Here is a 21,330-nt window from a genome sequence, read left to right on the forward strand (position 1 = left end):
CATCCCATCGCCCTAAAGCAGTAGAAGCCTGGGGATATGAGGAATGCGCACCACCCACAGGACCACGACGCACGGCCTCGAAAACCACAGCGTCTGAGTAGTAGGCAGCGGCCTTACAAACACTCCACTCGGCCCCCTCGTGGTTCTTGGCATAAAGAGAAGGTAAGCTGCCCACGCGCACCCCTTTGCCCTGTCGCGTCCTCTTCCTCCCAAGAAAAACAGCCCTGGATCACTGGGATTCTTTTCAAGATCTCGCTAGCCTCAGAGCTCAGGGAAGACTCAGAAAGCTCGCGGGTACCTCCTCCGCATCCTTTTATCGTCTGCCAGCCCTCTTATCCTGGAGCCTGGCCCTCCGCGGGCTGCTCGCAGGACACGGAAGGGCGCATCTTCCCGGAGTGGCTCCGGGGCGGAGACGCGCAGGGCGTGCTCGAGAGCGAGGAGCGAAAAGTTGTGCGCCCACTTGGTAGCGGGGGAGAACGAAGGAGCGAGCGCGCCAGAGCGCCGGGGTGGGGTGGGGTGGGGTGGGGTGGGGGGGCGGGATGCCGGGCGCGGGCGGGGAGGGGGCCCGCTTACATGAATTTCCAAGTGGTAGACCTGCCTCTTCGCTCTGCCCAATGAGATCCGTCAGGGGAGGCACCAGACTCACTTTTCCACATCACTTCACAGTTACATTTGACAGGCAGGCGGGCTCGCACGCCGGAGCGCTCAGCCCAGAATTCGTGAATCTATTTGGAATCTCCCTGCTTCCTCGAAGCTCATCCCTGTTGCCGGTTTGTGCACGGACAGTAGCGCCCACCCAGCGAAGCCGCACTTTGGGCTGCGGACACTCAGGGCCCGGCGCGCCCGCCCGGCGTCTCCGCACCGAGCCCCGAAGCTCCGAGAGGCATGAATGCGATCCGGAGGCGCCTGCCCAGCGCGCGGGGAACGCTCGGTGTTCACCGCCCTCGGGAGCCGACCTCGAGCCCCTCCAGCCATTTGTGAACCAAGAGGCTTGAAATTCGCCGGCGCGGAGCCCCGCAAGAGTAAGTGGTCCCCCCACGCCCCCTCGTTTTAATCCACGCCCCGAGGACCCAGAAGGGACCTTTTCTTTTAGGAATCCCATGCCCCTTCCGACACCTTGCGCGCCTCCTTTCTCTCGGTTGGTGGATGCGGGTTCGCCGCCCGGGTGCGGGGCTGAGCTGTGTCTTCTTTCCTGCTATGAACAGATGATGGGATCATCTCAGGGTTCTGCCAGACGATTTTTTGCAACCTGCTCTGACAGTAGATCCTGGGGAGTAGTAGCAAGCGGGCTGTGCCCCTCCAGTTTTCCTGAGGGCTCCCTCGCTGTCGCCTGGCGATTTCGCCGCCTCGCGACACGGGCAGGCGCTGCTGCAGCCGGGCGCCTTCACTGCGGGGTCCGTGCGGTGAATGGGAAGCACCCGCCGCCGGATGAGAGGCAGGTGCGAGCCCGAGCAGAAAGGAGGGGAAGGGGATCGGGGGTGCCCTCTGGCTGATTTGCTGCACCGCCCCACCCCAGGAGAGGGAGGGCGACCCCCGCGGTCGTGCGGGCCACGACTCAGCTGCGAGAGCCCCAGCGCGAGGCTTTCCCACAAGTGGCTCCTCCAGCCCGGGAGCGCGGTGCCCGCTGCAAACTTGCCGGGCTCCCCAGCCGCCCCGCGGCTCTGCGGACGCGGAGATGCTGCCCCGCATCCAGGCAGGACCCCCCAAGCAGTGTGCTCCCCGAGCCCGCGAGACTGCGCTCACAGAGGCCTCCTGAGCTGAGCCAGGCACTCCCTCAGACTCCGGCGGAGCCCGGAGCTGCGCTTTCTGACATCTCACTCCTCCCCGTCCGCGAGCCCTTGCGGGGCGGGCTGCGCCCCTCGCAGGGCCCGAAGCAAAGCGGGCTCTTGCCTGGGTTCTGCCAGCGCGTAACAGGTTCATAAGGGACTTGCGCCCGTTCTCTCAGGCTCCAGTCAAGCCAGGGAGCGGGTGAAAACCTGCCGCCGCCAACGATGATGCCAACAGGTATCCCTAATTTCCTGCGTCTTTTCCCTCCCCAAGACCAAAGCCTTCCCCATCCAATCTGGAAGAAACCTGAAAGTTTCGTTATCGTGGACCCTTCCGCGCAGGCATAGAGCCGGCTGCACGTCCAGGACTAGCCGTTTGCCTTCCCGAGGCGCAATGGCAGCTGTTTGCTTGGGTTGCTAAATGTAAGATATCAAACAACATTAATTGTTTATTGTTGCAAAAGCACATTAGTCAGTGATGGAAAATCAAGCTGGCAGCTGCTCACTTCAGCTCCACTTAAAGGATAGAGCTTATACTCAAGCAAGGGAGAAACAGTCTTTTCAACTTTACTACCCTTTCCTGAAGATTCCACAAGAGTTTCCTCTTTAAGAGGCATGATCCGACCATCCCTTAGCGCGCTAATCAGCCGGCTCCTTTCTCTCACCGGCCTCATAGAATTTGTGTGCCGGGAATGGGAACGGGGACGCTGGAGAAGGCATAGGAGCACTGCCCTCTCGAATCGATCCCACAGCGAAGCAGATCGGAGGGATTGGGGACGGTTGGGGCCCTTAGAAAGCGCCTGCCCTCTTTACAGCAATCCTGACAGCCATCTCAATGGTTAACAACCCTCCCTTGGCTGTCACCTCTGGCTTCATTATAGGAGCTTTTCAACTGGAAAACTGTGTGTGAGAAAGAGATATTTATGTAAGATTCGAGAGTGGGATTTTCCATCCATTGAACCTGGCCGCTGTACCTCACTGCATGCAAAATGAGCCCTGTCGTTCATGGCAAACACAACTGAATGTTCTGCCTGGCTTTTGCTTTTCATCAGCTGTGTCCAGTTTTGCAGGGGTTTTATCTAGTGTGTGCGTGTGTATGTGTGTAAGAGAGAGAGAGAGATTCTTTTACCGACAGATCTGATACCTTTAGAGGATGTTCTCTGAGGGTTACATTTTTTTTTTTTTTTAATCCCTCAAAGGAAGTTCTCCATAATCATCATGTCCTGACATGTTTTTCCACTTTCCTGAGCTCTGTGGCTGAAAGAAATTCTAGGGCTATCCCTCTTTTTAAATAAATAATACTAATAATAATACTCTGTAATTCTGCTTTAGCAGATTTGAAGCTCCCCATCACATAGTCATTTCATGCTGGAGCAGTCGCAGGATTTTAAATCACCTTTGATATATTTTTTTTTTTTCCTGGACTCTGAAGAGGGCTTGGAGTTGAGAAAATCTGTTCTGAAAACAGAGAAGAGCCTTCCCAGCAGCTCAGGGGATTGCTTCATCCAGGGCTGTTCCGCAGCAGTTCATCTTCCTCATTCTGTTCCCCAGCCACCCAAATGGGCGTTAAGGTATCCTGTGACCATCACAAATAAGCCAGATATTTCAGAGACACTGAAATTTGTGCTGCAATGTTGGCATGCAAACTTTTTAATCATTCTCCCCTTCAACCTAGATCTTATATTTCCAGTTATTATGACTACTTAAAAATCAATTCTTCTGCCTTATAATCTATATCTCTTAAAACTCTCAAGACCCCAAATGGGTAGATCTCTCTACCCAAGACTCTTAATATATTTTGGCTGCATTTTTTGGTGTCCAGGATACATTTCTTGAGCTCTTGAAGGTGTTATGAATTTAGCTGAAGAACGATTTTATAGCAGCCCTGACTGGAATAGCATCTCCCTTTGCCTGCTCTACACATATCAACTTGAAAGGGAAGGAAGTCTTTAACCTGAAAACTAACTTTATTTGGGCATCATGCAGAACTCTGGTCAAGACAGTATTCATCTAAAGCAGCCCCTTAGTGTAGCACCGAACAGAGTTTAAGTAGCCAATGGCAGTATGCTCTAAGTAAAAAAAAAAAGGAATAAAAAAACAACTAAACAACCTGTAAAACACGCTCAGCAGAATGTAACAGACCACTTGAGAAGGCATTTTGAAAACACTGTTACATAAATATACTCATGGTACAACATTTCCTTGTAAACTCTGTATAGATTTAAAGTCTGATTGCTCCTGGTTAGCAGGGAGCACCTGATTGTTGGAACAAAGCGAGAAAACTCCAAAGGAGGAGGGTATAATGATTCTACTCAAGAAATTGTACCTCAGGGCTTTCCTTTCCAGGTTCCTTTCACTGTTTATTGGCGAGGAAAATGGAACAAGCACATACAGAAAAGTGAGAATCCACACTTCATCAACTGTTCAGAAGTAACCTTATCGTTAGAAGTAAACTATTGCCTTAAAGAAAAAAATAATAATCCTCGTATTCTTCTACTCAAGGTGGCACACTTTATGACTTAATCAACATTCCAATCTGAGCAAGTTTTCCATGCACGGCCAAAAGCTTTTCATGGGTAAAATGACACTCAGTTTGTATTGCCAACCATTCTTTCTTTCCCCATCAGCAAAGTTTTGTGTTTGACAAATCAAGGAACAAACATAATCAGAATAGCCTTTAAATTATAGATGAAATCTGAGGTCCCAAGACTTTCTTTTGAAAATATTTTGCTCAGTGGTGCTGTTGATAATTTTGTATTTCTTACAATGTTATTCAGAGAAGCAGGAAAAAATGCAGTTTCCTCTTTGTTTTCAGCACTGTTGGCATTCACAGCTGAAATGGACCAACTTTGCTTTTCAGTTTAGGAAAAGGCTTCTAACTGTGGTGTATTGTACACCACCTACAGAGTGTAGAATTAAACCAAAACTGATTCCTTTGCTCTATATTATGTGTTGTACACACACACACATGCATGCACACACACACGCACACACACCTCTTACTTCTAGAAAACCTGAAAACGTCCCTAGATAACTAACTCATTTATTGGTTCAAGTAGGAGATTTGTATCATATTCCCTTTGCCATTTCATCAGCCTTAGATTATTTGATTTGCCCTCCTGGCTTCTTGGATTTGTATATTGACTAGTCTTTTAAAGCAAATGCATCTGTTTGTGGTGTGGGAAAATTTTTTCCAGAATCTCATAAATGTATATTTGTGAAATAGAATAATATTTTGATGGTTCAAGGCCATCAGCTGATGTAGTGGAGCTTAATTAACCAAAGAGCTATTAGTCTGCTCTCATTTCATTCCCATAGAAAGTTGTTGATGCTGTGATGTGTGCAATATATCTCTGCGGAACTGTTGGTTCTTGCCCCTGGAACCCGCTTCAGATGTAACCAGGAGGAGAAAATTAGTTGAACCTGGCAACTTCAGAAGGTCAGAAAAGAAATAAGTTCAAGGGATGCCATTTAGCTGCTTCTCCCACATGTTGCTGTGAACAAAATCTCCTTCACCTCTTCATGGCAAAGCACCGGGGCCAACACAGTTTCCTTTTTCTATCATGTCCTAAGCTTTTATTTCCTGAGTTTAAATGTCATGTGCTATTCCCTGTCACAAATATCATCCTCCTTCTTGCTTTTAGAAGTCTTGCTTTTTTGTATAGTTCTCTTAGTAGGTAGAAACATATAGCTGTGATTTTCTATATCTCTTTGGACAGCATCATAAAAGAATAACGCTTGTATTTAGAACCTTCAAACAGTTTCCTTCCCTGCCCTCCTTGCCAAAGACTACTGCAAATGCTAGAATGATGGTTGGTTGAGGGCAAAGCATAGTTAGTGCTCAGTATACATTGATTTAATGCATTAATGACTGGCAAACACTATGCCTTTTTTTTCCTTTTCTAGTATATTCTCAGTAAAGGGGAAGGAGGGATGCAATTATATCTAAAGTCCAATATTGTGACAATCTACCTCAATTTTCTCTACAGAAATTTCATAAATTGTCCCAAGTTTATTCTTAAACACAGCTTTTCCATATGATATGGACATATAAAACTGACCTAATTCAGCTTTGTAAAATTGAGAATGCCTCCAAGACTAAACTTGCATCAAGAATGCTATTAAACTCTTTGTGATGCAAAGTTATATTTTATTGGGAAAAATGCTCTAATTATGGAAGTGTTGCATATATAGCTCAGTGTCTGTACCTTTCCCTTGCAGAGAATGTATAAAAAAGTACCCGAGGAAGAGCTTACTTCTTCTTTCCTTCTTTTGCTCCCTCCCTCTCTCTCTCCTTTCTCTCCTTAATATATATTGTATTTGAACAGTTCATATCAACCTCATGTGAATTGCAAGTCCGAGTGTGTCAGAAGACTCTTCTATATAGATTTTAATCAGCAGGATACCTGGCCCTCACAAATACACACAGGAAAAAAAAATAGGTTCCATGATAAGGTGCTCGGGGATGTGTTTACTGATACTTTAAGCAAATGGAATGTGTTCCAAAGGAATATTAAACGGAATCTTCTTAATTCTTTCTATGTATATCATTAAGTGAAAATGTTATGCTATATTCATATTCTGTTAGCAGTAAGCACCATATCTTCCATGCATTGTTTCTTTCTAGATGAATTCATGCATAAAATATAATTATTTGATTCCTGATGTGACACACACAAGTAACATAAAATAAGTAGATGGGGGAATGATATAAATATCATAAGGGAATGTTTTTCTTTCTTACCTACACAACCTCATCTCCAAAATTTAATGTAAAAATTACAAGGGCACATTTCATTCTTTATTAGTCCACTGCTGTTTCAGCTTGACAAACAGAATTTAACTTTTCTGTGTCCAGATATTCCCATCTTTAAAATGGGGATGCTCAGAAATATGAAAAAAAATTAATTCATACCTATTTTGATTAGAGTAGTAAAATATACGTGTCTTTGAATTTCACTAAAATATAGTAGCTGAAGATAGTATACTTATTTTAGTATCTGTGTAAGCAGTTTGATTTTCAGGAACTATACATTCGGTGTGATATCTCAGTATTATTTTTGTCAAATGATTGCTTGCTCTCTGTCTACCCATCCATCATCTGTGTCCATATGGAGTTCATGGTAACAGTGCCAGTGGGTGGTTTTTCAGCTATAAAGCCTTTGAAACATGAAAGAATGACAGTAAGGTGCACTTGTAAGGGTGGTTACTACAGAGTATAATCTAATTGGCAGAATCTTGACTTATTAGTCTGGGATACTTGGCTGCATTTCAGTTTCAGTATTACAGACTCTGTAGCCCTGGTTATGTGATATATCTGATTTTAACCATTTCCACATTTCTTAAGCAAGAAAGAAGCGCTGCTAATTTTTAACCATCATCAGTAGTGCTAAAATTTCTTGCAATACGTACAAAAATTTTGTTAAATATTTTTGGAAGAAGATACTCCCTGAACCCAACCTCTAATTAGGATTATCTTCTCTAAACTCCTGTCTGAGAAATGTTTAGATATCACTTTGTCCTCATCTTTGAATTAGTAGGGACTTCCCACATAGACCGTTCTCGTGAGAATGCACTAGATGTTTATGACATGAAATGGAATTTTTCTTGTAGAAGAAAAGACTTTTTCAATGAGTGGTTACAATTTGATTGAAAGTAAGTAGTTCCAGTGTAGACGTGTAATGCTTGCATTTTGCCCTTTCAGGAGAAATGGTGATGGACAATGCCATGTCTCCTGTGGAAAAGAGAGACATGGTTGACCCCGGGGTGGGGGTAGGTTAAAAATACCATCCTTTTGTCCTACTATATAGCATTGGAAATATATTCAGTATCCTGTGATAAATCATAAAGGAAAAGAATATGAAAAAGAATATATATAGGTATAACTGAATCACTTTGCTATACAGCAGAAATTAACACAACATTATAAGTCAACTATACTTCAATAAAATTTTAAAAAATACCGCCCCGTAGAGGCCTCATAAAACTATTTGAAGTCATTAAGCCTATGTTAGCTGTCGGTAGGGAAAGCTATTTGTAAAATGCCATTTTATTTATATCCCACTTAGTTCATGCCTTTAAAAAAAAAAAAAAAGAATTGGGAAAAGTTATTTTATTTATTACCTATTTACATAGATCACTAGAATTTTCCCCATCGATGTAATCCAGCAAGAAATTGACATAAAATAGTTTTAAAACAATCAGTCAAGATTCTCTGTTAAGCAGGTGAAACATTCAATAAATTGTAACTATCATAGCTCCATTGACAAAGAGTTTTACAAGGCTTCTCTCATTTAATTTTTTTCACCATCCTTCAAGTCAGTTTCCTCATCTGCCACAATTGAGATAAATGCGCCCGGGTCACTTATCTTAGGAACGGTAGGACTGCGATTCAGAGGACTTCTGTCTGACTCCAGAGTCAGTGTTGTCAACCGCTGTGTCCCCACAGTTCAACTGTATTACAGGATTCTAAAGGCTAAGATTGATTCCTAGTGGTTACTCTGATTTAAAGGGTCATTGGTTTGAAATCTTGGACTTTCAGGCCAAAGCTGTACTTGCAGGACCAGGAAAGACTGAAAAAAGAGGCAGGCCACTCCAGATTGGCAGGTGGCAGTGTCAATAAGCAAGTTACACATGAGGCTTGTCTTGGGCAACCACAAGATCTCTGCACCTGCCCGTCAGAGTCTTAAAGTTATTGATATAGAGGCGTTCACTGGGTTCAGTCACATATACCGTCCAGATGGTCTCAATAACGCATGACTCTCTCAAAGCTACATCTTTGAAGTGGCTCCTAGGGCAGGAACAGTGGGCGGGACGTGCATTCCAAGGACCGGGAGGGCTAAGGAGCCTTTGATTGCCTGGGTCCAGCGCATGGGTGAACCAGTGGTCACTACTTTTCCATGACCTCTTCCAGCGAAGGGCCAGCACAAATTGTTTTCACTCATTAGGTCTTTGACTATTAAATTTTGAGCAGGTGATTTAAAGACAGCAAAGGATGTGGCTTTTAAATGGAGAAGGAAGGATTTAGACTACACTTGAGAAACGACTTCCTGGTACTACTATGTCTAATCGGCAAGGGAAGTGTGGAACTTAGATTCATCTTTGTGAGGTGATTTCAAGACAGTTCTGCCTGAAGAAGATCCAACAGGATAGATTCAACGTCAGTATCTTAACTAACCTTATAATTCTAAGAAAGTTTATTAAATAAAGTTCTGTGTTTATAGACACTACAAGAGGGAACTTGACCTTCCTGTCTTTGTTACCCCATTCTGAAATGTCTATAGCAGGAAAGCTTCTATGTGAAGGAGAAAGTTCTGACTCCATCTTGGGGAAGGCTGAGGAGAGGGCATGTACCTAGCTATTTATCTATCTGTCTATCTATCTATTTTTGCCATGGTAACCAGTAATTATAGAACTAGAGGAAAACTAAAGCTTCCTGCAGAAAAACAATAGCGTGTCAATAACAGCAAAGACTGGATTTGGCAGGTATTATTCTGAGTGGCAAAACAAGCAAATGATATGCTTTTGGATAGAGAGACAGCTGGATAAGTGTATGATCTGATGCCAAAGAAAGACGTCCAGATGTGCTGTGGTTGAGGGGAGAGATAAATGTGTGTGTGTGTAAATAAGAAAAAAAAATCAAATTCTATCCTGCCAAGGGAATTTGGTCAGGGAATTCTGAAGGCTTTAGGAAAGGTGATTCTCTTGCATTATTTATATTTGGACACACGCAAGTATTGTTCCTCTCTAGTCCAGGGCTTGGCGTGAATTGCACTGGGCCACAGGCTGAACCACTTACCCCGTGTTGCTGAAATACCACTTTGAATTCAGTGTGCATTTACCTGTTTTGAAGCAGCCTGCTAATGGCTGTAAATTCAAGGTCAGAAACATTTTTAACAGAAACTCTCTGGTCTTTTGTGTCATTTTTGCTTCCATGAAATATTGTGGCCACTAAGATAATAAAAGCGTAATTTCCTGTCAACCAAAATAATCTGCAGGATTGAATTCTAAAGTGTTGGTTAAAGCCCATTTTTATTTTAGGCTTCATAGTTGGCTCATCATTGGGAACTTCAATCCATGTTGTTTGCCAAATCGATGGTGTAATAAATTTTTGCATAATGACTTAACATATCTGAAAGTTGACTGAGTTCACCTTAAAAAAAAGTTGGGGTCAGTGGGTTCAGACCAGGCTGTAATTAAAACTATCTCTGAAACGTAAGAGAATGAAAAGTTGGATTGTAAGTATCTAACGTAAGACAAGACACCTTCTGGGGGAATTCTGTTGCTTAGGGGACTTCCCTGGTGCCCAGTGGTGAAGACTCTGTGCTCCCAGGGCAGGGGAGCCGGGTTCGATCCCTGGTCAGGGAACTAGATCCCATGTGCCGCAACTAAGACCCAGCGCAGCCAAATAAATAAATAAATATTAAAAAAATAAATAAAGTAAAGAGTTACTTATTTGTAAGAATTCCAGAGAGATTGTAAAATCTCTGCATCTCACTCTCGGGGTGTAGATCAATGCAGCAGCATTATAATCAAGTGGATTGCTTGGCCAGACGTACATACTGTGGTTAGAAAATCTAAAAATAAATTGATTTTTACCCAGGCTTTACAAACGACGCTCAATTTCTTCTTCCTTGCATAGAGTTAAGCAGTTTGTGTATACAGCTACTCTTACAATGTTTATTAATTCTGATAACAGTAACATAACATTCGGTTGCATCTCAAGAATTCCTATAAAGCTATTCTGTCCTCATCAAAGAGGATAAATTACCTCTGCCTGTGGCAGAGGTACCTGCATGTAAATAGTACAGTTCTAATTGTCACAGTAGAATCCCATTTCTCTCTGAGTAATAAACTTACGCTGAAGTGAAGGCCAAGTCTCAACACCCCCGATAGCATGCATGGGAACACTCCACTTATTGGAGCAGTCTTCCCAGTGTCCCATATGCAGTGGGTTAAGTATGTAAGTTATAACATCGTGCAAAATCCTGTGTATTCATACACTCCAGTGCTGGGTTTCTGGAAGTCTGATATATGTGTGTACCGTGCTAGTAAGTAGTTGGTGGGCATGGCATTAAATGACACTAAGGAGGAAGTGACTTTCTCACCACACCTTTGAATCTTTCAAGTCTTCATTAAGAAGGTCAGAGTTAGGAGGTGGTTTTATTCTCTGGAACTCCAAGCTTCTCAAACCTTGGTCCTCTTATCAGTGACATCTGCATCACAAATGAGGTTATTAGAAATGCAGAGTTGCAAACCCCACCCTAGATTTACTAAATCAGAACCTGCATTTCAGAAAGATTTCGAGGATTTGTATGCACGTTAAAGTTTGAGAAGTACCACCTAGGGCTATTCTGGAGGTGACTCTTGGCTTAACCAGAGCTGATTGTTAAATTTTCTCAAACTGCCAGACCTGGTTAGTGGTCACATTGAAAACTTGAAATTGGTCACGGTGGAAGTACTTCTATCATGGAAATCAAAACTCAGGGATTCTTTTTTCTTTTAGAGAGCCACGTGCTAAATATTTAACTGCACACCCTTGCCTCTAAGTGTTGCTGGTCTTCCTTTTTAACAGAGAGATGACCTCAGGCTCTGACAGTATTTAGTTAAGTGAAAATTAAACATCATTTAAAATGCCAATCTCATTGTGCTTCAGTTTGCTGTCTCCCATACCCTCTCCACGGAATCGCACTTGTTTTTATTCCTCAAAGCTTTGGAAATCAAACATGCTCTTCTCTTCACAAAGAACTGGCAGAGAAGAGGGCACTGATTGGACTTGTACTCTGGAGACCATGATTAGGATGATTTGGTGGGTAGGGAGAAGATACCATGGCCATGGATTGGATGATGTGACAAGAAATGATTTACAACCACCCTAGGTACTGATTCATTCACAAATCCTGGATTAATGGTGGTTTCGTTCCTGTCCATTGATTGACTTAAATGTCCTTTTACACCTACTGCTCCCCCTGCCATTGGGTAATTCCTTCTCAACATTTAGATGACACTTCCTGCAGGAAGCCTTCTTTAAGGCAGTGAAGATGAGTGGCATACCTGTCACTCTGTACTACCCTAACCCTTCTCAGACTAAATAAAATATTCTAAATATCCATTTCTTAGTCTTTAACCATTAGACCCTTAGCTTCCTGAACATAAGAACTCTGATCTGCTTGCGTTCCTAGCCTTAGTGCCTGACCCACAGTATATGCTTATCAAATATTTATGTAATAAGAGAAGGGATTGTGGTGAGAAAGAATTTTGAAGTTAGATTACCTAGATTCAAACAGTGGTTTGCTCTTTTCTGGAGGTGTTCTTTGGGCAAGTCATTTAATTATTCTGCACCTCGGTTTTGAGCAAAACAGTACAAGGCATAGTAAGCTTTATCTAACTGTAAGATATTGTGTTAATGGATACTGTTGGGGGCTATGCATACATTCCTTTATTAATACCTTCATTCTAACTAGTGAAGCTATACTATTGTATCAGATTGTTTCAGGGTCTATCATTACTTTTTACCTGATTCTGGCGAGTTCAGGTAGGGCAGCAGTTGTGTCACATTCCATCCTGAGTGGTTTGGTGGCATTCCATCCACTTGGTGGCTTCCATCAAGGAAGTGTCTGTTAGGAGTTAAAATTGGGATTAAATTTCCTTATCCCCGAATCATTAACAACAGAGCAGATGCCAGAGAATACTTGCAGAGTATTTGGCGCAATTTAAAAATAACTGTCCATTCTAGCTTTTCTTAATTACTTTACCAAGATTATATTTTTTAATCTTCAAAATAAACCAGCTAGGTAGATATAATTCTAATTGTTGTTGTTGTTAATTGGCCCCCAATTATTGCAACTGATAAAGGTAGTTCCTTGACTGGAATTCAATCCCCACGCTGGCTGGTGTTAGAGAAAACTCTCACAACCATCTCACGGTTCTGCCTCTATAGCACTCAGGCCATTAGAAGATGGTCTACATGGCCTTTGAACATTCAGATATGGCCCAGCATGGAGCAGGGTGTGTTTGGAGAGAATAAGTCTCTTTTCCCTGAGAAGTGTTTAGGCAGAGCCTCTGTGAATAGAATGAGTGTCACCTTCTATCCAGTATGGTCCAGCCCTTCTCTCACCAGCATCACCCTCATCCTCCCACATCCCACCTTCAGGAAGGTTTTTGACTAACTTTGTGTGACTCTCGTACCCTGACTACACTACCCTTTCTGAGGAGGTCACACAGCTTTAACTCTTTGCTCCTTCATTTGACTTTTCTAACCAAAGGGTTGGTGTCAGGACCATCCTCCCAGTCTGGCTCAGGAAAACCACAAACACCGCAGCTTACTGAGTGCTTCCCATGTTCTGGCTGCTTCATGTGAGTCTTGTTTGTGAATCACCCTACTGCCTGGAAAGTAGGAATTATTATTATTGCCATTTTTCAGAAGAGAAATGCAAATTCTCAGAGAACTTAAGTAGTTCGTGCATTATTACAGAGACAGCATGTAGGGTGAGCTGGGATTCAAGCCCAGGCTTTTCTGCCTGTAAAACAGAGTCTGCCAAATAGTGTGACAGTCCTGTATCATCGTCCCTGCTCCATGTCTAGGAGAGCATGGCATGTGATGGTTGTGCTATAAATGCCGTTTAAGTGGATTGGCAATTCAGAGTGATATTAATATTTTGCGATTTCTTATCAAGACCTTTCAACTTTTGTTTTCAATTTGAAGCCTGCAAAGTTCTGCCCTCACGCTGGGATGAGAGAAGGCCTTAACTGTGAAATCTGCTTTTTATTTCCCTGCGTGTACTGCAATTCTAGGGAAAGTTGGGACGTTGTTCCGGACTCTGTTTGCTCTGAGTCGGTTGCCTATGGAAAGCTTGTCTTCCCTTTAGTTTCCAGAACAACTGCTGCTTGCAGTGACTCTCCTATGCACTTATCAGGGTGGGGCCTCTTTTGAGGTACAGAGAGAATCCAAGTGATTGAGCTGAGCCCAGGCAAAGAGTGACAAGCAGGGCGATTCCACTGACCATCTTGTTAGATCAGATCCTTCCTGTCTTTACAGCAGAATCTGGGTCTGCCCTTTTCAGCTAGCTTCACTAAGACCACTGACTAGCCCACCCAATGTAATGACATTCTTGCTTTCCCATTCTGAGCCAGAATGGAACCAGGGACCTACAGAGGAAAGGTTCCCTACCCCATTATGAATTCCCTGAGCCAAACTGTTCCCCATAGTGTCCTGAGGAATTATTTTCCCATTTAATCTAATTCAGCAAGGCTTCTCTCTGGGATACACAGTGGACATTATTTTTTTTTAAATAATTTTTTTGAGAGGGAAGAAACACGTTTTGCCATGCTGAAGGTAAGCAAAAAAATGTATTTGACACCTCAGGTAATGGGGATTTTTTTTTTTTTTGTCCATCCCTTTCTGAGTCTCTACAATTGAAAATTGTATTTTTACCGTATTTCATTCCCAAAGGAGCTTCTCATAATTTAAATCTCCTGTTCAACTGTACATTTGGAATGGGAGCCTTGACACCATCCTGATTATAACATACATGCTGGACATTACAGAATTTCTCTCCGGGAGCATTCTAATTTTATTCACTCTTTATTAGCATCCTGGCAGAGAGTTGCATTCTGCACCCTGAACTGGACAATCCCTTCTGATGGGTTGCGGCGGCTAAGACACTGAAAATTGGGGTCATTTCCCTTCCTGTTCTCATTTGTAATTTTTAAAAAAAATGTACCCATTACAGGCTAGTTTATTTACATAGTTCAGCCTAAAGTGAACTAGAACTTATTTTTAAACTGGGAGGGTGTAGAGGGGGCAGGGGAAGAGAAGGAAGGAAGGAAGGGAGAGATGGAGGGAGGAAGGAAAAGAAAGAGAGGAAGAAAGGAAGGAATGGGGAAGGAAGGAAGGAGGAAGGAGGCTTGCAATCTCTACAAGAGTACAAGAAAGTATTGGCAACACCCAAACTTGCATTACAACCAAAACGGCTGTAAGAAAAGAGAGAGTGGGAGTAATGGAGAGAGAAAAGGAAGTGAGGCAAGAAAGAAGAAAGGAAGGAAGGAAGGGAGGAAGGAAGGAAAGAAGCAAGGAGGGAAAAGAGAACTTGAAGTGGTTTTTGATAAGTAACATAGATACAAATATAACTACGAAAATTTAAATAAAGCTCACAATATAAAAAGACCTGTTAGCTTACTTGTTCTAATTCCTCAGGTCCACTTTCTTGACTCAAGGGTTTGGGAAATGCCTACTATTGTTCATGTATATGCTTTTGAAAACCAGTGATTTTGTTTTAAAACCTGTTGCAGTGGACCTTTATCTTTCTTCCTCCTTGTTTTTGCAGGAAATTTCAATGAGAAGAAAAGCCAATGGATCGTGGTCTTAGAAAAGCTGCTTAGATGATGTCTGTTTCCCGTGCTGTAAACACGTGGCAGAGCTGTGAGTAAATGCTCGTCACTGCATGATGAATTGGATGGCTGCAGACCAGAGGCAAACAAAATAATTGTCTCATTTTCGTGGTGATTTGCTTAACTGGGGGGACCATGCCAGAACGGCTAGCGGAAATGCTGTTGGATCTCTGGACTCCATTAATAATATTATGGATTACTCTTCCCCCTTGCATTTACACGGCTCCGATGAATCAGTCTCCAGTTTTAATGAGTGGATCCCCTTTGGAACTAAACAGGCTGAGTGAAGAACAGCGGATTTTGAACCGTTCCAAGAGAGGCTGGGTTTGGAATCAAATGTTCGTCCTGGAAGAGTTTTCTGGACCTGAACCGATCCTTGTTGGCCGGGTAAGCTTCGTTTTTAAGGTCCCAATTTTGGGATCTGTTATTGATCCCTAGACCTTTAACATTAGGCTTGTCACAGTTGTTGCCACACTTAGCTGTAAGTACTTTAGGCCAGATGGTTAGTTAGTTTACCTCTTGGTTCTTTAGGAATATGAATAATCCCATGGTAACAGATGTAAATGTAAACGAACTGCTCTTCTCTGGAAAGCTCTTCCTCCCCATCTCTCCCATCCTCCCCATCTATTATATCATAGCTTTAATATAACACTTGTGTAATGCATACACAAATAAGCTTTTTCGTTCTCATTTCACACAAGAAATCTGCATGCCAAACCTTTCCTGTAACTTATAGCGCTTGGAAGAGGTATGCATTTTTGCTCAGTCTGAATTTCTACCACCTGGATTCCTAAGATGTTATTTTGTTCCATTTTAGTTTGAGGCCATGTATCTCCAATTGCAGGTAGGTTTTTCTCCTTTTTATGTTTCTTTTTGTTGTTTGTTGGTTCGTTCAATTATTAACCTAGGATGGGGAAAGGGAAATTCTCAGAGTGGGTGCTTAGCAGTGCTTTGTACTTACTGTAATTCGGTAAATTTTGCAATAGGAAACTGTTGCATTCATTGTCAGATGGAATCAAATGTATAGAATCAAAATTTTAGCTTAGTGGTGTGCGTGTGTGCGCGCGCGTGCACGTGCATATATGTGTTAGACTGGATTTACATTTGTTTTGTTGCTGTTGGCAGGTTACACAAATGTTCCTTGTGTGGATAAGGGCTGCCTGCTTTTCAAAGTTTCACTGTGGGTTATTGAAGACTATACATGTTTATTCCTCAGAATCGCTCATAAGCTTCTGTTAATTTTAACACTCACCATCATCATAGGTAGAATTCCAATTACGAGCCTGCCAAGGACTGATTTTTCCTGATAAGTCAGATTCAGAAGTGAATCATGCCAATATTATGCGTTTCCCAAATGCAGTGATTTTAAAAAAGAATTAAATATTGATCTTCAAGACTTGAGTTAACACTTTGTGTCTCGCTAGGCACTTCTGATTCCATTCCCGCTTCTACCTCATTGTCTTGCAACGCAGATTGAGCCTCCCCAAGGATTATGCTTTTTCATTTCATGTAGTTCTACTTGGACAAGGGAAATCTGGATGAGGTGGTGTCATGAATCATTCAAAGAATATTTATTGAGCCAAATACCTTTTTAGGCATATGGGGGTATATCAATGAACGAAACACTGATCCCTGCCTTCAAGCAATTCACATTCTGGTTGATACTGTTTTGTATCGAGCACTCTCATAACGGCACTTTGTAGGCACAGTCCTGTTTGATTTTAGCAACAGCTCCCTCTGCCTCGCTCTTTATATGTATATGTGTATACGTGTGCATATGTACATATATACAAACAATACGTGTGTAAAACAGGTCTACATTCCTTTCTTTGTAAGTCCAAAATACAAAAAAAATATTTTTTTATATGCTTGATACACACTCAGGTAGCAGAACTGACTGGAGGCTATTTATAGTCGTAGTACATCCCATTACTGTGACTGTACGTATATTTCCCAGCAGAAATGTTACTGTGTTTGATTACAGGGTGCTCCCCCAGACTCTGCTGAAGGTTTTGTTTACTATACAGTTTATCTACCTTAATACATTTCTAAATGTGAAAACTTCTCAGTTCCAAAACATCTGACCCAGCGTGTTTTGAATAGGGGCTTCTTGACCACATTATCTTTTTTTGTTGTTGTTAAGTGCAAAAATTGAGGCTTAGGTGGGTTAATAAAGTAAACCGAGAGCGTAGAGCTAGTAAATGATCTGAATCTGAATCAGGTTGGGGATTCCCAAGGCCATAATTTTATCCACTGTATCCTATTACATCTTAGTGACTAGTTACCATGTATTTAAACTATAATTTGCACTTAAGAATTATTGAGTATAAAATGCAGAGTTCTTAAATTCCTACATTCTGGAAATTCAAAACTTCTTTAGCCAGCCCTAAGGCAAGGCGTTTTCATACCGTATGAAATTCTGGGTATACGGTACATGCACACATATATAATTGATGGATGTTTTCTCCCTGTTTCTATTAGTGAACTCTATGGAGGTCTGTCACACTGATGGTATCTTGTGTAATATAAACAAACTTGCTATCCTCAGAAGAACTTTCCATTTTTATCTGAATATAAAAAGTAATTAAATTGGGGTTTGTTTTAGACTCAGGCTCTAATGAGTAATTTTGCCTCCGTTCTTTAAATGTAGCAACAGAGAGAGAGGCAAACAAGGCGGCATTTACTGCCCCTTTTTGACTTAGTAATCCTTGAGAAATCCATGCCTCTTTGAACGACAGAAATGTTGCGAGTGAACCCTAGGATTTTGAAACGGCCAAAGTGATTCTCATCCTTGACGGCTGCTCTTCACATGGCCAATCCCCAAACGATTGTTAAATCTGAGTTAAACTTATTTCTGAAGAACTTTTTCTGCAAATATTTCCAATCATATGTATTTCCCCTTAAAGAAAATTGCTCCTGAATTATTACAGCTTGGCCTTTGAGGATCTTGAGTTGTAGCAAAGCCCAAAATGCATTTCGGGTGACTGCTGCCGATTATGAGTCAGGCCGAGTGTGGGGAGGATCCGTATCAGGGTGCCCACGGGTGCTTTACAATGTTTTATCTCTGTGCACGCTCTTCCACGACTGACTCTAAAGCACTTCATCGCTGAGCTTCTCCCCAGGAACTGGCTGAGAAGCATTAGTTACTTGTGAGCACGCCTGCTCTGTAAAAGGCCCTCTTGCGAGTCACCATGGTGGGAGCCTCGGGCCTGGCACACTGAGTTCAAGCTCAAGGGCAGAGGCAGCTTTTAAGTGATTGGCTCTTCAGAGCTTCACATATACCCTTACATCCTTTGTTGTCTGTTTTTACTATATTGGTAGGCAGCTAGATGCAGAGAAAGAACTAAGCCTTAGAGATGGACTCTGCAGAGGTTTGAATATTGGCTTTGCCACTTCCTGGATGTTTACCCTGGGAAAGTAACTAAAGGTCTTCAAGGGTTATCCAAATAAGATGAATACAAGTAGATAAGAATAATTTATGCACAGTGCCTGCACGTAGCAATTGTAGTCATGATTGTAGTCTTAATTGTGTGTGTGTGCATGTGTGTACTTGGAGAGATGGACAAACTGACAACTACATCACTAGGTGAGCACAGGACTCTGGGAGCCTAAAGAGGGGCCCTTTCAATGAGCCCAGGTTGCTTAGGATGGAGGTGATGTTTGATATTTCCGTGTGTCTTGAAGGGTAACTGTCACTCAGCTTGATGGCGTGGGGTGGAGTGGGAAGTTAGGTGCCCCTGCTGGATAGATTTCGGCTTATGCAACGTCATGGGAATAGGGTGGGATGACTGAGGGTCCCCTTGATCAGAAGTAGCGTAAGCCTCTATGTTTCTCAGTGAACTAAAATGAAGTTGAAATCTGTATTCTTACAGAGCCTTCTCTGCCCCATTCTGTCTAAAATATAAATGTCCCATCTCTGATATTTCATACCCTTTGACTGTGCTTTATTTTTTCTCCTTCCTGGTGATCACTGTCTCACATACTCCATACTTTATCATGTTTATGATTTGTCTCCTACTAGAATGTAAGTTCTACAAAGAAAAGGATTTTGTCTCCTTTGTTCTTCACCGAATATCCCCAGAACCTAGAACACTGCCTGCATATAGGGAGAGCTCATAAATATTTTGCATGAATAAGTGAATGAATAACTCACCTAAATAATGGAGGAATTTATAAAATAAGATAAACCCAATCAGCTTTAATACAAATAGCATTTTTCAGCCAAAGGGGCAGTACATTGCTGTCATGTTCTCCTTTTCAGTTGTTTATTTTAGAGACCTGCTGAGTAGTTTAAACATTGTTTCTATGTATTGATTTTAAAAGTCCTTCTTTGAGGTAGTAATAGTGATAAGTTAATTTGTTAAAACAAGTCTCCTTATGAAGGCTGCAGAGTCTTCTCCCTGGAGGCTGTCCCCCTTACTAGTGGCATGAAGCAATTCAGGCTGGGGATTCCATTATCTTCCAATTCTTCTGCAAACTTACATTTGTGCTTATGTCACAAACTAGACCAAAAATCTTTCTGAATTCTTGAAAAACAAACAGCAGCTAAACAGACTCCACTTCTGGCTCCGGCTCTCTGTGGTACAAGGTGGTCTGGAGCCCGTTTGTATACACACATAAATATTTAGATTTCTGCGTTGCCCAGGACCTCCTGTGTTGACTTTCTCTGGCAATTCTGGAAGAGAATAAGGTGGTACATGGGACCCTTCACCCTATATCCTTATTTGTCTGGTTTTGAAAAGGAAGAGAAGGAAAACCCATGGTGCTTTTCATAAGTCTTGTAACCAAGACAAAAATGTTGTCCTTGGGATGAAATGTGCATGGGTTCTTTAAGGCTGGCATCTTGATGCCATCATGAGAGCCCTTGGCTGTGAGTCAGGAGGGTGACCGATCAAGTCATTACACAAATATTTATCGGGCACCTACTATCTCTTAAGTGTTGTTACCAGTGGATTCTTAGTTCTGAGCAAACACAGATCCATGCCCTCTGTCATAATGGGCTACTAGGGGTAGACAGATGTTAAGAAAATAATCATAATGTGACATATGCCATGTTAAAACTGAGATAAGTACTCTGAAGTGAAGGAACATGGGTCTATGGAAGCTGGAAGCATATCGAGGAAGCTGGTCTATTTGGTGGGATGATGGAATCTTCCCTAAAGGAATCACCTGTGAGCTGAGATGCCAAAACCATGAACTAAGGTGCAGGGTTGAAAAAAGACAGCATTCCCACAGAGGACGTAGCATATGCACAGGACTATTTAAGGAGCTGAGAGAGGGTCAGAGTAACTGGAAGACAGAGAACTGGGGTTGAGATCTTTTGAATTAGGTAGAAAGATGGGCGAGGATCTCTTGGAAATCTGGCTTCTGTCTTTTTTCCCCTCGGCTATAAAGGAACTGGAAGAGAAAGTCACACAACGTCTCTCGGGAGCAGTTTCCTCACTTGTAATTGTATAGTGGATTATGGAATTATATTTAAGATACAGATCCCTGTGGAACAGGAAAAGAAAGCAATATATATATAAAAAAAAATGTGTGCAACCTATCTACCCAAGTTCCTTTAGCTCTTGTTCTGTGGTTCTGTGATCCTCTGTTCCTCAGACTGTTTTATTTTGGGAAAAAATGGTTTGCTTTCCAGGTGGTCAGAGTTCTATCCTAAATCCTCTTTCTTACATAAACTCCTCTGCTCTCTTTCCTCCCTTTTCCCCTCCTACCTGGATTTCTGAGCAGTTCCTTATTTGGATATAACTCTCACTGGTGATGCCACATCTATTTATAATTCTCTCCCTCCAAGGTACTGACTCATTTTCTGTCTTTAAATTTGACCTTCTAACCTCCCCTCTTCCCTGTAACTTGGAAATCATCTGGGTGGTGTTTAGTATGAAGGACACGGGGTGCCAAATTATTACACTATATTACAGTTTACGGTGTCAGCGGCTGGTGAGAAAATTGCACTTGACATGCCATTATTTTTGCTGGCTGTTTGCATGTTAAGAGCACTGGGCTACGCAGCCACAGCCAGATTGTATCTTTGGCCTTGCGAGAACAATTCACTGTCAGTTTCGTGAAGCTTCTGCTTACTCAGACAGAGACTTGTGCACCAATAATTTGGCAGGAATGCAAGTCAGCCTCGCATGTCTCAATCTGACCGAACAACAAGGGTTGTCTGCCTTTT

General features: G+C 42.4%; 1 protein-coding gene across 1 annotated transcript in view; it reads left to right on the top strand.

Annotated features, from left to right (window-relative positions):
• Positions 1-969: 969 nt before the first annotated feature.
• CDH8 (cadherin 8) overlaps positions 970-21,330 on the top strand; it is a 386,699-nt gene continuing 366,338 nt past the window's right edge. Inside the window, exons 1-2 of the mRNA XM_027119709.1 lie at positions 970-1,022; positions 15,092-15,542. Coding sequence (XP_026975510.1) covers positions 15,291-15,542 — 252 coding nt within the window. The 5' untranslated portion in view covers positions 970-1,022; positions 15,092-15,290. The remainder of the gene's footprint in view (positions 1,023-15,091; positions 15,543-21,330) is intronic.

The sequence above is a fragment of the Aethalodelphis obliquidens genome, unplaced genomic scaffold (assembly GCF_003676395.1).
Source record: "Aethalodelphis obliquidens isolate GAN/ISIS:26980383/991018 unplaced genomic scaffold, ASM367639v1 scaffold20, whole genome shotgun sequence".
Taxonomy (NCBI): Eukaryota; Metazoa; Chordata; class Mammalia; order Artiodactyla; family Delphinidae; genus Aethalodelphis; species Aethalodelphis obliquidens.